This window comes from Lucilia sericata, unplaced genomic scaffold (genome assembly GCF_015586225.1).
Source record: "Lucilia sericata isolate MDLA Ls3-8-SP2 unplaced genomic scaffold, ASM1558622v1 Contig000085F_arrow, whole genome shotgun sequence".
In the NCBI taxonomy this organism is placed as follows: Eukaryota; Metazoa; Arthropoda; class Insecta; order Diptera; family Calliphoridae; genus Lucilia; species Lucilia sericata.
Window position 1 is genome coordinate 246359 of NW_023994118.1, and position 14845 is coordinate 261203.

General features: G+C 28.3%; 1 protein-coding gene across 1 annotated transcript; it reads right to left on the reverse strand.

Annotated features, from left to right (window-relative positions):
* Positions 1-1261: 1261 nt before the first annotated feature.
* On the reverse strand, positions 1262-2023 carry LOC119599712 (60S ribosomal protein L35). The gene is made up of 3 exons (XM_037949608.1): positions 1914-2023; positions 1620-1756; positions 1262-1556 (listed from the first exon to the last, which is right to left on the reverse strand). The coding sequence occupies exons 1-3, from the start codon at positions 1914-1916 to the stop codon at positions 1325-1327; spliced, it is 372 nt and encodes a 123-aa protein (XP_037805536.1). The 5' UTR covers positions 1917-2023; the 3' UTR covers positions 1262-1324.
* Positions 2024-14845: the final 12822 nt, after the last annotated feature.

Below are 14845 nucleotides of genomic sequence, written 5' to 3' on the forward strand. Positions count from 1 at the left end.
GCTTAAAATATTCGCGAAAATAAGCGATATTAAAAAAATTATAACGTTTTTTCCCGAATAGGTAAAAAAATAATTGTAATAATTTTGACAAACAATTTAAAATTGAAAATATATTACCACATCAAACTTTTTTTTATATTTCGAGCAAATCATTTTTTTAATTGTTCTAAACTTAAAAATTGTGCATCTAGTAAATTTGAATTGATTATCAAATTCACAAATCAATTTTAAAACTGTTATTATTATAGAATCATAGCTGCAATCGTAATCGAAATTTTACAGCTATGTATAGAATACAAAATATTAATGTTAATGCTTTTGTTTCTGTACATTTCCAGAAACGAACGAAAAATTATAGATTATATATCAATAAAAAAATATTTTAAATATTTTAATCGAATTTAAAGTAATGCAACTTGTATTATACAAGTGCATTTTATTTAAAATATGCTCTTTTTTCAATAAAATGCTGAATTTTACGTTTAGATACAAATTCAAACTTAATTTTAAATGATACTAAACCTAATAATTTGTATGCATTTATTGGGTTTTCAAAACGATTCGAACAGAACAGACCAAATTTATTTTTCTAAACATCAAATAAATTGCAGTCATTAGGTATTATTAATTCGGCTATTTTTGCATCACAATAACAAAGCTTATTCAATATCCTAAAATTGGAACTTTCTGTAAGATAAATCATTTCAATCGTCTAACTACCTCATAGATAAATTTGAAAAAATAAAATACAAAACATTTCTCAATTTTTTTCTGTATGATATAGAACATCTATCTGTTCACCGTTCCTGTCTACTATTCTAAAAATTCAATTTGTATATTGGTACCTAAAATGTAAACGCCACTAACTAAATACAAAACCCCCTTTAAAATTAATTATAATGTCCTCATAAATAACCTTAAAACTTTATGTTGCTGCTAAATCGATGATTGACTCTTAAAACAATATGGATATATCTTTGCTGCAACATTCACTAAAAACAATTCTACGCATTAAAATTGTTCTGCGTATACTCTCGATTTTAATAATCAACATTTACAGCACTACCATGACCCAATCCACTATTTAGCAGGAAGGATAATCCTTGATAGTCAAACACCTCTAATTTTGAATATGGTCGTAAACTTTTTTTAATGGACGTCAAATTACTATATTCTCAATTTTCTATATTTAGGAACCAATCAAAAGAAATTTGAGCTGAGATCGATTTCTTTTCATCGCAAAAATGATATGCATTAAAAATTGTTTTTTATTACCCTTTTATTTTCAAGAAATAAATTTTCAATCTATTTTAGCAACTTTTGTTTATGCCTTAACAGCGAATTTTCTTTGTGGGTAAATAGACCTCTTGCGGATTTCCTTCAGGGTCTTTCTGTTGGCGTCTCTTGGGGACAAAGCCTTGCGAATGGCACGAGTCTTCTTTTTTCTCAAATCCAATGGCTTATACTTTTTGTTCTTGTATACTTTACGCAAGTTTTCCTTTTGCTTTTGGTGCATAACAATATAAACACGGGCAATAGCTTTGCGCACAACACGGCTAAAATTGAATAATGGTTATATATTATTTTTGTTAATTAACATTAAATAGGTATATACTTACATTTTTGAGAGCTTAGAAGGTGCTCCACCAGTTACCTTAGCAACACGTAAGTTAAGCAACTCATTCTTCAGCTCATCGAGCTGCTTGGTGAGCTCTTTTTTGTCCTTTGTTCTTAAATCTGAGCACTTGACTTTAACCTGGAAAAAAGTAATATTTTAATTAAATATTTTTAAGAATGCTTGTAAAATTAGTAAACACATTATATACATATTGACAATGTAAGAAAATTTTAATAGAATTTCTTGGGATGCCACAGATATTTACAAAATTAAATTAAAAAAAAATTTCACCAACCATTTTGTCTGCCACTCACGCCAAAAAGAAACATTCAAAGTTGTTTTCTTCCGTCAAAATTTGACAGCAGAGTTTTCATAAAAATCTGTTTTGATATATGTCGCATTAACATTTAAATATGGCAACACTTCGAAACTGTTATACATGAGTTCTATAAACGACTTTCTAACAAAAGAAGTTTTTAACGAAAAGTCGACTATTTTAATTTAAATTATCTTTTAATGGTACATTTCCACTGGCTTGAAATCTGCTAGATTTGCGTAATACCCCATTTACACATACACGAAATCTAGTACTTATGAGATTTCGAGCCAAATCTAGTTGATTTTAACTAGATTTCCCATACAAAACAAAATCTACTTCGTAACTAGATTTCGTTAAAATCTACTCAAAATCTAATAGTTTTTAGTGATGCAACTCTGTTTTTCCCTAAATAATACTAAAAAATACGACGCTATACAAGAAAAAAGAGGAAAACAAAACAAACAAAAAAAAAAATTAAAATGTCGACAAAATTTTTATAAATTGAAAAACGTGAATGAAAAGTTAATCTAAAATAAAAAGTAATGTTATATTCAAATATATATTTTTTATTATAAATAAAATTTGAATAAATATCCCATTTTTCTTTCTTATTTTTCATATCACACACTTTTTCCAGAAATTAGAAAAAAATGAAATCTTCCTAAATATCAAGAAGAGAAAGTGTTAACGGTTTAGATTTGCAAAAGGATTTTAAATGAAATCTACTAGATTTCGTGTATGTGTAAAAGAGGTATAAACCTCTTCAAGGTGTTTCCACTGAGCTTACTCATTTTTGATATTCGAATTTTCGAACAAATTCTGTCACTTTATTTTTTCATATCCACAATAAAGTTAATTTTATTTAAAATTACATATTAAAAATAAAAAATTACAGTTGTAAACGAATAAATTTATTTATTAAACGCCACTCTAGTAGATTAACTAGATTTGGATGTGTCAAAAATGTACAGTGAATCAATTAAGTAATTTGCCTATGTAAAATTTTATTAATTTTAAGAAAAAAACTTTATCTGAACAATTATTTTTAGCAAGATAAAGCAATTTGTTTGTTGTACTTTTTAAAGAATATCTTATATTTTAATTTTCTACCATAAAAAGTAAAATCGTGATATTAATTAACGAGATTTTTGATAAAATGTGAACGTATTGTTAATTTTTAAGGTCAATAAAGTATTTTGCTTTTTTAGGTTTTTTGTTCATCTTTTTAATATTGCTGCATTATTTTATAAAATTTAATATTTTTATTACTCCTATGTATTAGAATAAAATTTTAGTAGTGGAACGACTAAGTTTGGACATTTCTTAACCGATTTATTATCCTATATACCTATAAGAATTTTTCAATATTTGACTTAACATGAAATCTATCGTTTCTTTGATTTAATTTCGAAAATAATAAGTAATTTTGAATTGGATACATGATATATTAGGAAATCAATGGATTTGGACCTAGAAAAAAATTTTAGTGGGGTATAAATCTATAGATTATAACAAATATAATCTGGGTTTTTGGTCATTTTGTATTGATAAATAAAAACTACATTACGGAAACCCCATCTATTTGGGGAGTACTGTGTGAATTTAATTTAGAATTGTATAATATTGATTCTTATTCAATAAAGCTAACACTAAGTACCATCCTAGCCACTCTAAGTATGGGGATATCACCGTTTACCACTATAGAACTATTACATGCTAGAATCTTGATATTCTATCTCATATTTTGAATGCATTATTTTATGAATAAAATACAGTAGGCGTAGTTGGATTTGGATAGTTATTCTTGATTTGGGTTCTAACTATATATAAGTGTATGTATTAGCTGAAAAATATTGCTTTTGTGGATCTTAGGTGATGAGAACAGCCTCTATTTGTAAATATCTAAATTAAGTATTTTTCCCGTACCACACGATAGGTCACTTTATATTGTATCCAAGCAACCTATGGTCTGTTTAGAGGTCAAAATTTAAACATAGTATTCTTTTAAGTTCGTATATGGACTTTGGAGAAGAAAAATGAGGACTTCAGTGGTTTTTGCTTGGATACAAGTCGCTCTCCTTTGGCAGTTAAAGATTTTGAAAGACAACTCAGTGCGTTTTTTTAATAATTCTTTGTGTTATTTCATCAATTTCTATATTTTATATTTTTTAATGATTGATTAAACATATCATAATTGAATTTCATTGATTTATACTTGTTCTAAAAATATAAACTAATTTTTTATATTGGAATTGCCTCAGTAATTCCCTTTAAACATTTTTGACTGTGTAGTTTCAATTGAAAAATACTTAACACGTGTCCTTTTAACAATAAAACAATAAATTCCAAAAAGCAATTAAAAACTAATTTGAAAAACCCAACGAAATTAACTGAAAATTTCAATATGCAAAATACTTTATTGACGTGCAAATTCTGATGAAAAATAATAATAAAAACAAATGCACCAAAATTTTTATTTTAATATTTTTTCTTGGTTTTCCCATTCTACATAATCTCTATTTTCAATTGGAAAACATAATTTTACTTTTTACCTGTTTTTTTGAATTTTATTTATGAACAAAAAACAAAATTCTCTTATACCCCATTTACACATACACGAAATCTAGTAGATTTCATTTAAAATCTTTTTCCAAATCTAGTCCGTTTACACTTACTATTCTTGACATTTAAGAAGATTTCATTTTTTCTAATATTTCTTGAAAAAGTGTGTGATATGAAAAATAAGAAGGAAAAATGGGATATTTATCAAAATTCCATTTAAAATAAAAAAAAAATAGATATTTAAATATAACATTACCTTTTATTTTAGATTAACTTTTCATTCATGTTTTTCAATTTATAAAAATTTTGTCGACATTTTAATTTTTTTTGTTTGTTTTGTTTTCTTCTTTTTTCTTGTGTAGTGTCGTATTTTTTAGTATTATTTATGAAAAAACAGAGTTGCATCACTAAAAACTATTAGATTTTGAGTAGATTTTAACGAAATCTAGTTACGAAGTAGATTTTGTTTTGTATGGGAAATCTAGTTAAAATCAAGTAGATTTGGCTCGAAATCTCATAAGTACTAGATTTCGTGTATGTGTAAATGGGGTATTAAAAAAAGGTAGGCAAAAAACTTAGTTGATTCACTGTATGTGAAATCTACATGATTTCAACTAGTTTTGCCCAAATCAACTAAATTTGCTCAAAACGCCTTAATGGAAACATGGCATAAGATATTCGATTAATTATTTTTGCTTTTTATAGGGGACTATATAGGCTATATTCTTAAGATTAAAATTGTTGCAACGGCGTTTTATTGTTGTCTTAAGAGAATATTTAAAATACATTTTATTTATATGGATATTTTTTAATTTAAAAGATATCTCAGATTTTTATACTTTATGACATGTCCATTAGAGATCAAAAAAGAAAATTGCCACATAAACATTTAAATAATGGCTTATATGGCTTTTTTAATGGGTGATTGAAAAATATTCACACATTAAAAATGATTATATTTTTGTATATTTTCATTCAAACGTTCAAAATTACTTGAACAAAAAAAAATCAAATTTGTGTTTTATATAAATCAAACTTGAAAAATTTTTTGCTTTATGACTAAAAATTATTGTTTTGTATTCAAACAATCATATTTGTTTGGAATCAATTATTCACAACTGATTTGAACTCAATCAAACTATGTACATTTTGTTGGCATTTTGATTAAAATCATTGCATACTTCATTTTAATCATTTTAGGTTTTGGCTCGTTCGATTCAAAAATGATTATTTTGATTAAAATAAAACTAAAAAAGACTATAATCAATTGGTATGACTTTTTGCTTTTATAACATAAAAGCAAAAAGATTTACATTTCATACATATGTAAGTGTTTACATAAATATGTACATATACATATGATTTTAAATTTAATGTTTTACACATTATGGTATACACACAATTGGGAGCATTAACATATTTTAGAACATAAGTTCGAATTATGCGAACTTAGTTTTCGAACGTAACTTCGAATTTAATTCATGACTGTCAGGTTATTAGGAATTTTGGTCTACGGGAACTATTTTTGACAGCTTTAAAAAATTTTAAAACATTCGTTCAAATTTTCGAAACAAATTTTTTTATTTTTAACGAGCTGGAGATTATTTTAAAAACATAAAATTTTTTTGAACATTAATTCGAATTTTCGAACTTAAATTCGAAAATGCTAACATAATGTTATATTGTAAATTTTCATCAATTTAGGTCTACAGGAACTGTTTTCAACAGCTTAAAAATATTTTCGAATATAAGTTCGAATTCATTACTTAGAATTTTAAAACGTAACTTCGAACATAATATTTTAGTGACAAATTTCAGTAAATTTGTGTAAATTTTAATTTTGAAGATTTTAATTTTTAATTTTAATATTCACAAGTGTTCTAATTCTGAATTTTGCGTGTATTATTACTTAAGTAGAAATTAAATTTAAAAAAAAATATTGATCAAAAAATAATTATTATTAGAAATTGGCAGGAATATAATTGATTTGTAATGCAAGTTTAGATAATAATGGATAAGACGATTCATTTAATTTCCACCATTTAAGTACATCAAAGCCCTCAGAAATATCAACAGTTTATTTATCTCCTCTGCTGGTGTTTTTATAATTCTCGATATTGGATTTTTAAATAAATCAGGAAAATAAAACTGGGTATCTACTTTTAATGATTTTTTGGTAGATTCTGCATCCGATTCTGATGAAATGTTGCCTTCGGCCAATGAACATTGGAAATTAGCTACAGGATCAGACAAAGTGGTAGTTGATATTGGTATAGGAGTTTCTTCAGTCAAATTTTCCATTAGTGAAACACAAAAATTTTTAATTTCACTTAAATCGTGTTGTTGCATTCTTAATGCTGGTGGGTACAAAAAGAATTTTATGAATCAAAATTTGAAACAACCTGGAAAAAAATAAGCATTTTTTACACATTCCGATGTAATTTTCTCGAAAACTGTGCAAGATAAATCCATGAAAATCACCATACATTCGTTTCTACACAAGAGCTTGACTCCTGCTGCAAAATGAATTGAGAATCGGTCCACAATTTCATATACCTCACATACAAAAGTACATATTCCCGGAAAATGGGTTTTTTGTTAATAACTTCCGTCACAATGTCGAAATCTTTACAAAATTTTACAAATTAAAATCTTATGTCAATAGAATTCATTCAGAGAAAAAATTTTCTGGATCGGTCCGTAATTGGACATAGCTCCCATACAATGTCCCCTCTCGAAAATAACATAAATGCTAATAATTCATTACTAAATTAAGATACCCATATAAAATTTGGTACAAGTATTGGTCTCACATACAGAAATATTTCTGTGAAATTTTTTTTCCATCGGTCCATAATTGGTCACAGCTCTCATACAAGGTCCCCTCCCGAAAATCACTTAAACGCGCATAACTCATTACTAAATTCAGATATCCATATAAAATTTGGTATAAGTATTGCTCATATGCTAAGAAATATTACTGTGAAAGTTTTTTCTGATCGGTCCATAATTGGTCATAGCTCATATACAAGGTCCCCTCCCGAAAATCACTTAAACGCGCATAACTCACTACTAAAATAAAAATATATAAAATTTGGTACTAGTATTACTCATATGCACAGAAATATTAATGTAAAATTTTTCTCCGAGCGGTCCATAATTGGTCATAGCTCCCATACAAGGTCCCCTCCCGAAAATCACTTAAACGCACATAACTCATAACCTTTCAGAAAATCCCTGAAAACCACATAACTCATTAGTAAATGAAGATATCCATATAAAATTTGGTACAAGTATTGCTCTTATATACAGAAATATTACTATGAACGTTGTTTTGGATCGGACCATAATTGGCCGTAGCTCCCATACAAGGTCCCCTCTCGAAAATCACTTAAACGCGCATAACTCATTACTAAATTAAGATATCCATATAAAATTTGGTACAAATATTGCTTATATGCACAGAAATATTACTGAGAAATTTTTTTCCGATCGGTCCATAACTGGTCATAGCTCCTATACAAGGTCTCCTCCCGAAAATCACTTTATCGCACATAACTCATTACTAAATTAAGATATTCATATAAAGTTTGGCACAAGTATTTCTCATATACAGAGAAATATTACTGTGAATTTGTTTTCCTATCGGTGCATAATTGATAATAGCTCCCATACAAGGTACCTTTCAGAAAAACACTTAAAGGCACATAACTCATTACAAAATAGTGATACCCATAAAAAAAATCTCTTAAACGCACATTACTCATTACCAAATAAAGCTATTGATACAAAATTTGGCACAAATATTAGTTTTGTATACAAAAATTCTATTTCAAGATTTTTTCACGATCGGTCCCACACAAGGTTCCCTTCAGAAAATCACTTAAACACACATTACTTATTACTAAATTATGATATAGATACAAAATTTGACTGAAATATAGCTTTTATGAATAAAAATTTTGCTTAACGAATTTTTAACGATTGGTCTATAATTGGTTATATCTCCCATACTAGGTCCTGACCCTAAAAGCGCTTTAACCGTATTTAACTAGTTGCATTATCAATTTGTGTAGAACAAAATTATATATATGTATTTTGAAAATCCTTAAATCTTTCACACACATGCAAATTACTAAATATCGCTAACTGCCGGTCACACTAGGAAACTAGTTTTGGGAAACTTTTGATTTTGCGTTGTAGAGAAAGAGAACGAAATATCATTCATCTCTCTCGTGGTACGGAGTTTCTCGTACTCGGAAACTCGCCTTGTTGTGTTATTCTTCTCATTCGTACAAAAACAAATCAATGCAATTAACTCGTAGTTTCTGAAACAAAAGTTTCTATGTGTAGACATTAAGGAAACTTTAAAACAGAATTATGAAAAAGTTTCCAACTAAAGTTTCTGTGTGTGGACCGGCACTAAAAATGTAAAGAAAATGGCGTTTGTAATGTTCAATAAATCATGGAATTGTAATAGATTTAAGCTGTTTAAATCTTGGGATTTTTTCTATTTATGAAATGAGAAAACTTATTTCTACAAATATTTGATCAATTAGAAAAGTATTAATATAAAAGTAGCTGTTGGAGGGTATTTAAAATTCGGCATAGCCGAATATAGCACTATAACTTGTTATTTTTGTAATTGAAGGTATTATAAAACACATAGATGGTGTAATACAAAGTTGTAACTTCTTAAATATGATTTCAAAATCATTACATAAGTCCACTAGTTGCTTATGTGTGGAAATACTTATTAGTAACAATCTCTGACTTTCTTCTTTTTCTTTTAGAATTTCATTGATTTGAAACCAATTATCCACAATTGATTTAAACATATTGAAGTTTGAATTAAATCTTGTGGACCAATCATTTTTTAAAGATGTTGCTAAGTGGTGCTGTAAATTTGATTTTTTAAAGTATTGTGACGGTAGCTTTTATTTAGTCAATATTAATGATGAATCGATTCTTTTAAGTGATCTTGTTTAAAACTCAGTTTCACTCTCATTTATATTGCTTTTATTCCATCTCGTTCATAAAATTCGTTTCATGCATAAAATGCATTTCTCAATTAAATTCCACTCATTGATAAAATAAATTATATATTTATCCCGTTAGATTTCTCAATGAGTGATTTTATGAATGAGTACAGATTTCATTGAGAAATAGGTTCATAAGTTTATGAAAAACCAGAAAATTCCATTCAGAACTGAGACGTGAAATAAGAAAGTTTAAATTAATCGTAAACTTTATGATATTGAAATAAACGTGGCCTGTATTAAACTTACATAAGTGCCTTATTAAAAATTAAGTTAATATTTTAAAATATATATATTTTTTAATTTATTTGAACCCCTTCAAATAAACCAATATATGGCTTATATTAAACGTTAAAATTGAGGAATTTGTATAAATCATAAAACCAAAGCTTGAAACCTTTTTGGTTTAATACCACGTGTACGGCTTGTATCTGGAGACTCCGAGAAGGTCTCTTGATTTGAGAAAAAAACACCAACTCGCATGATCGACATCCTATTCCATAAAAATACGTGCTTGTATTCCCATGGAGAATCATTTAGAGGTCTAAAGTATTTCCCAATTTTAATCACATTGGTAAAGTACATTAATAACGAAGTCATTTGCTAATTTATAAAACATGATTGAATTCGGTGTTAAATTTAAAGATAGATTTTAAATTGCTTCAATGGATATATTTATTTCTTTTATATATATTCTGTTTGTTGAAAATTTCCATTTTTTTAAATAATAAGTCTTGTTAAAAAAAAATGTCAGTCGTTGAATCTTATTCTTAATGTTAGTAATAATTAACATCCCTGTTAAAAATTATATTTGTAATTTGTTGTTGTACTTTTAAAACTCTATTTTTTTTTTATTAATCTTGTAATTTCATTCATTCTTTCGCAATTTCATTCATAAATTTGTTAAGCATTGATCAACGAAGTTTGTCGAATTTACTTTTATTGTTTTATATTTACTCTTTTTTTATCAGTGCTCTTTAAATTTTATATATAAATATTAATCATTCACAATTATTGTTTAAGTACTATAATAACCCAATGAACATTTTGCAGAGGCCTCAGCATAGTCGATAATTTTGTAACCTAAATATAAGTTTTCTTTATATAACATTTATCTTTATAAAACTTACCCTACCAGATTAGGAGTTATAATTTTGTTTGAAGTAGAATAAGATTTAGAAATAAAAGAAATTTGTTGGGAATTAGTGATGTGAAATTATTAAATATATTAAATCGATTTTAAAAATGAAATAAGTTTAGTTTAATTGAAGTTAAGGAAACTTAAACGAAAGGTAGTGTATATTTGGGGTTCTTCGAGTATATTGTTGTTAGGACAAATACGAAGAACATCGGTTGGTGAGGGCAAAGGTCTTGAACATCTAAAGATCCATTGGTAGTGGAAATTAAATGAAATAGTTTTTTTTTTTTTGATAAATTTAGCTTCAGTACTAGAAGATAATACATCATATTTTGTTTGCTCTGAGCACGTTCCTATTTTTGTTTTGGTAATAAACAGGATAACGAAAGTCAAGAACCACACCCCATCCGGCGAGTCCTAGCCCCTGTTAGAACGTGCAGACTTATCGTTATGCCCATAAAAAAAAGAAAATTATGTTGTTTTAATTGACAACAACCTAACAACCAAAGAATAAACAAGAAGTGAAACGCTGTCATTTTTTTACAACAATAACATTACGCTCTTCTCACAGACGAGTGCTGTGTAAATCCAACACATATGTAAAAATTTTATTCTCTCTCCAAACTTCAAAACTTTTTCGCGAAAATTTGAGGATAATACCACTTTAAAATATTTTTTATCACTTAACATTATATTTTATAATTTTTTTGCACAATTTAAACACATTTAATAGACCGAAAATAATATATTTTTTACAAACGAAAAAAAAATATTTTTTGTTTTTTGACACTGAATTTTTGTTGTTTGAAATTAAAACTAAAAAAACAATGTTGTAAATTTTCGTATCGTAAACGAAAAAGATATTTCAAATAAATAATTTATTTTTTCAATATTATAGATTAAAAAACAAATAGACGTGTTTATAAAATGTTTATAGATAAAATATGTGGAAAATATCTTAGAAACCTTTCAAAGTATAAATTGAAATGTAATAATTTTTTTTCAATACTATTTTTTGCAACTATGTTGACTTGAGAATTCTACTAATACATTCTTAGAGTTAGGTACCGGATGACAGTAGACTTAGGTACTTTTGACAACAGTTTCATTTCTTATTTATTCTTTGCTAACAACAATCAACCATTACAGATGGCGCCCAACGTGGGGCACGACAATCCAGCAACATGTGTTATTTATAATGTCATCTTAATATATTTGGATTTGTCTAGCTCCTTTATTTTCACAAACATTTTAGTGGGATTTACTGGAATTACCAGATCAATTGTGATATAATACTATTTTGACTGGTCCGTAAACGATATTAATTTGTTCATTATCACAACCATATTTTTTTTACTTCTACAATAGCTACTTGGGAAAAATGTTAACATTCTAATCTTTATTTTCCAGTAGTCAATTTCTATGGAATACAACTTTTTTGTTGCCAATAGAACGAATTAGTTGTCCAGTCTTTGTGCTGGGTGTTTTGATTGGAAAATTTTCTCATTTATATATGCATAATTTTATTTACATATTTCATACTACTACCTTGTACACTACCTTCGTTCGTTTTCTTAACTTCGAATTTTGATATTGATAAACTAGTATTTAAAAGATTTAAAATTTAAAATTGTAGAAAATGTCACAAATACCTAATTCAATCTGCTCAATTTGTTCGAAATCTTTCGATAACTCTCAAATGTTAATTTCAACGAAATGTCATCACACATTTCATCAAACTTGTTTATTGCCTAATTTGGAAAAGTCTCCGTTCTGCCCGATTTGTAAAAGCTCTGTCAATCATGCTATGTTAACCCAATTCAGGTTATCGTCTATTACACCTGCTTCTCAAGGTGCTATTCCAAAAAGTAAGACCTCTCAACCCAAAAGTGCTACTAGAAAAACCCGTTCGGCTACGAGGAGCCAGGAAATAGATAGTAATAGAAATTTATCTTTTACACCTAATGATTCCGAACCAAATTTACTAGACGAAAACAATTGTACCATGATTAATGCAGATAATTCTTCTGAATATTATTCCACCAATAATTTAAGGGATGAAATAAGAAAAATTTACAGGACTATAGAAAACCTGTCTCAGAAACTTGATCAGGTCAATTTTAATAGAATTCAACCGGACTTTCCTCAGGATTTATTTCCCACCAATACTAGTCACAATTCATGTCGTAATATTCAAAATTCTAACACGAATTTTCCAAATATTAATGAAAATAATATTCCACATTTAGATCATAGTAATCTGTCCAATTTTAATCTTAATGATCCAGGCCTTAGTAGAAATAACAATTCAATATCTTCAATGGCTCTTGCTAATAGTAGTAAAGTAGCTAGTGTTATAAATAGCTGGAACATTAGATTTGATGGTAGTTCTTCGAATTTTCCTGTTGGAAAATTTTTGTATGTAATCACAGCCTTGGCAACAGACAACTTAGGGGGAGATTTCCAACTTTTATGTGACCATTTCCACATTCTACTAAGTGGACGCGCAAAAGAGTGGTATTGGAGATACCGAAGTACAAATAGAAAAATAACTTGGGAACCTCTTGCTAATGCCCTAAGATCTAGTTTTGCAGACCATCTATCTGATAACGACATTAGAGAGATGATAAGGGACCGTAAGCAATTAGTGGGAGAAAGTTTCGATGAATATTATGCAACCATTTTAAAACTCTGCGATAGAATGAGATATCAGTTGTCAGAGATAGATTTAGTTGAAACTTTAAGACGCAATTTAAGACCCCAATTAAGAAAGGAACTATTTTACATCGAAATCCATACAGTATCTCATCTTCGCCACTTAGTTTTAAAAAGAGAAGTTTTAAATAACGAATTGGAAAAATACTTGAATAGACCCCATCAACAAAAACGAATAAGTGAATTGGAGTATGAGAGTGGGGAAGAAAATTATTTGGAGGATGTTTCTGAGATTAAGAACAATAAAGATATTATGTGTTGGAATTGCCGGAAACAGGGCCATAGGTTCACTGACTGTTTAGAAGACCGGACAATTTTCTGCTATGGTTGCGGGGCAGAGAATATATTCAGACCAAATTGCACCCATTGTCAGAACCAGGGAAACTTGAAAACGAGCGGTTACCGCTCAAAGAAATACATCTGATAAAATCAGTAGCAACCCAAACAAGTGACACAAATAATACACAATTTGCATATAATACCAAACCTGTTTTTCAAACCATCTTACCATATCACGAAAGGCTTTCTAGATATAACGACATTCGAAAAAGAATATTCTGTGAGTCATTTTCATTACCCAATAGAAAAAATACGACACCAAAACGTAATAGTAAAAGAATGCGTTCATTTTGGAAGAATGTAGTTAATAGTAGAAAATGTATAAATGCTTCATTGAATGCTATAGAGAATATAAACACTGATTTTAGACCTTACCTAAGAATAAATATTTTAGATATGAGCCTAGTAGGACTCATAGATACAGGAGCTTCGATTACTTGTATTGCTGGTTCAGCAGCAAAATTATTTTTAGAAAAGAAACTGAACGAGTCAATAACAACTGCTGGTGGTTCTCAGTATAGAGTACTCGGTTACTTAAATGTTGAAATCGAGTTCCGTGGGTTAATGAAAGAATTGAAAATTTATATTATCCCCGATTTGAAAAACGAACTTTATTTAGGCATCGATTTCGTTAGGAAATTTAATTTATTGAACTTTGATACTAATGTTATGGAAGTTAAAGAAATTTGTTGTAAGGAAATGGATAACTGTCACACTTTAACACCTAAAATGTCGAGGAAAAATGAAAAGATCAGGCTGTGTTTAGATTCAAGAAGGCTAAATTCAGTAACGGTAAGGGATGCATATCCCCAACGCAAGATAAGTAATATACTATCACGTCTACCAAAAGCAGAATTCATAACCTCCTTGGATCTAAAACACGCTTTTTGGCAAATCGGATTAGCCGAGAACTCACGCGATATGACTGCTTTCACAGTTCCGAATAGACCTTTGTATAGGTTTCGTGTTATGCCATTCGGGTTGACTAATGCTCCACAGACGATGAGTCGCCTGATGGATATCGTAATTCCACCATCTTTGAGACATCAAGTATTTATTTACTTGGATGATCTCCTTCTAGTCTCTCAATCGTTTGAAGACCATTTGCATTTATT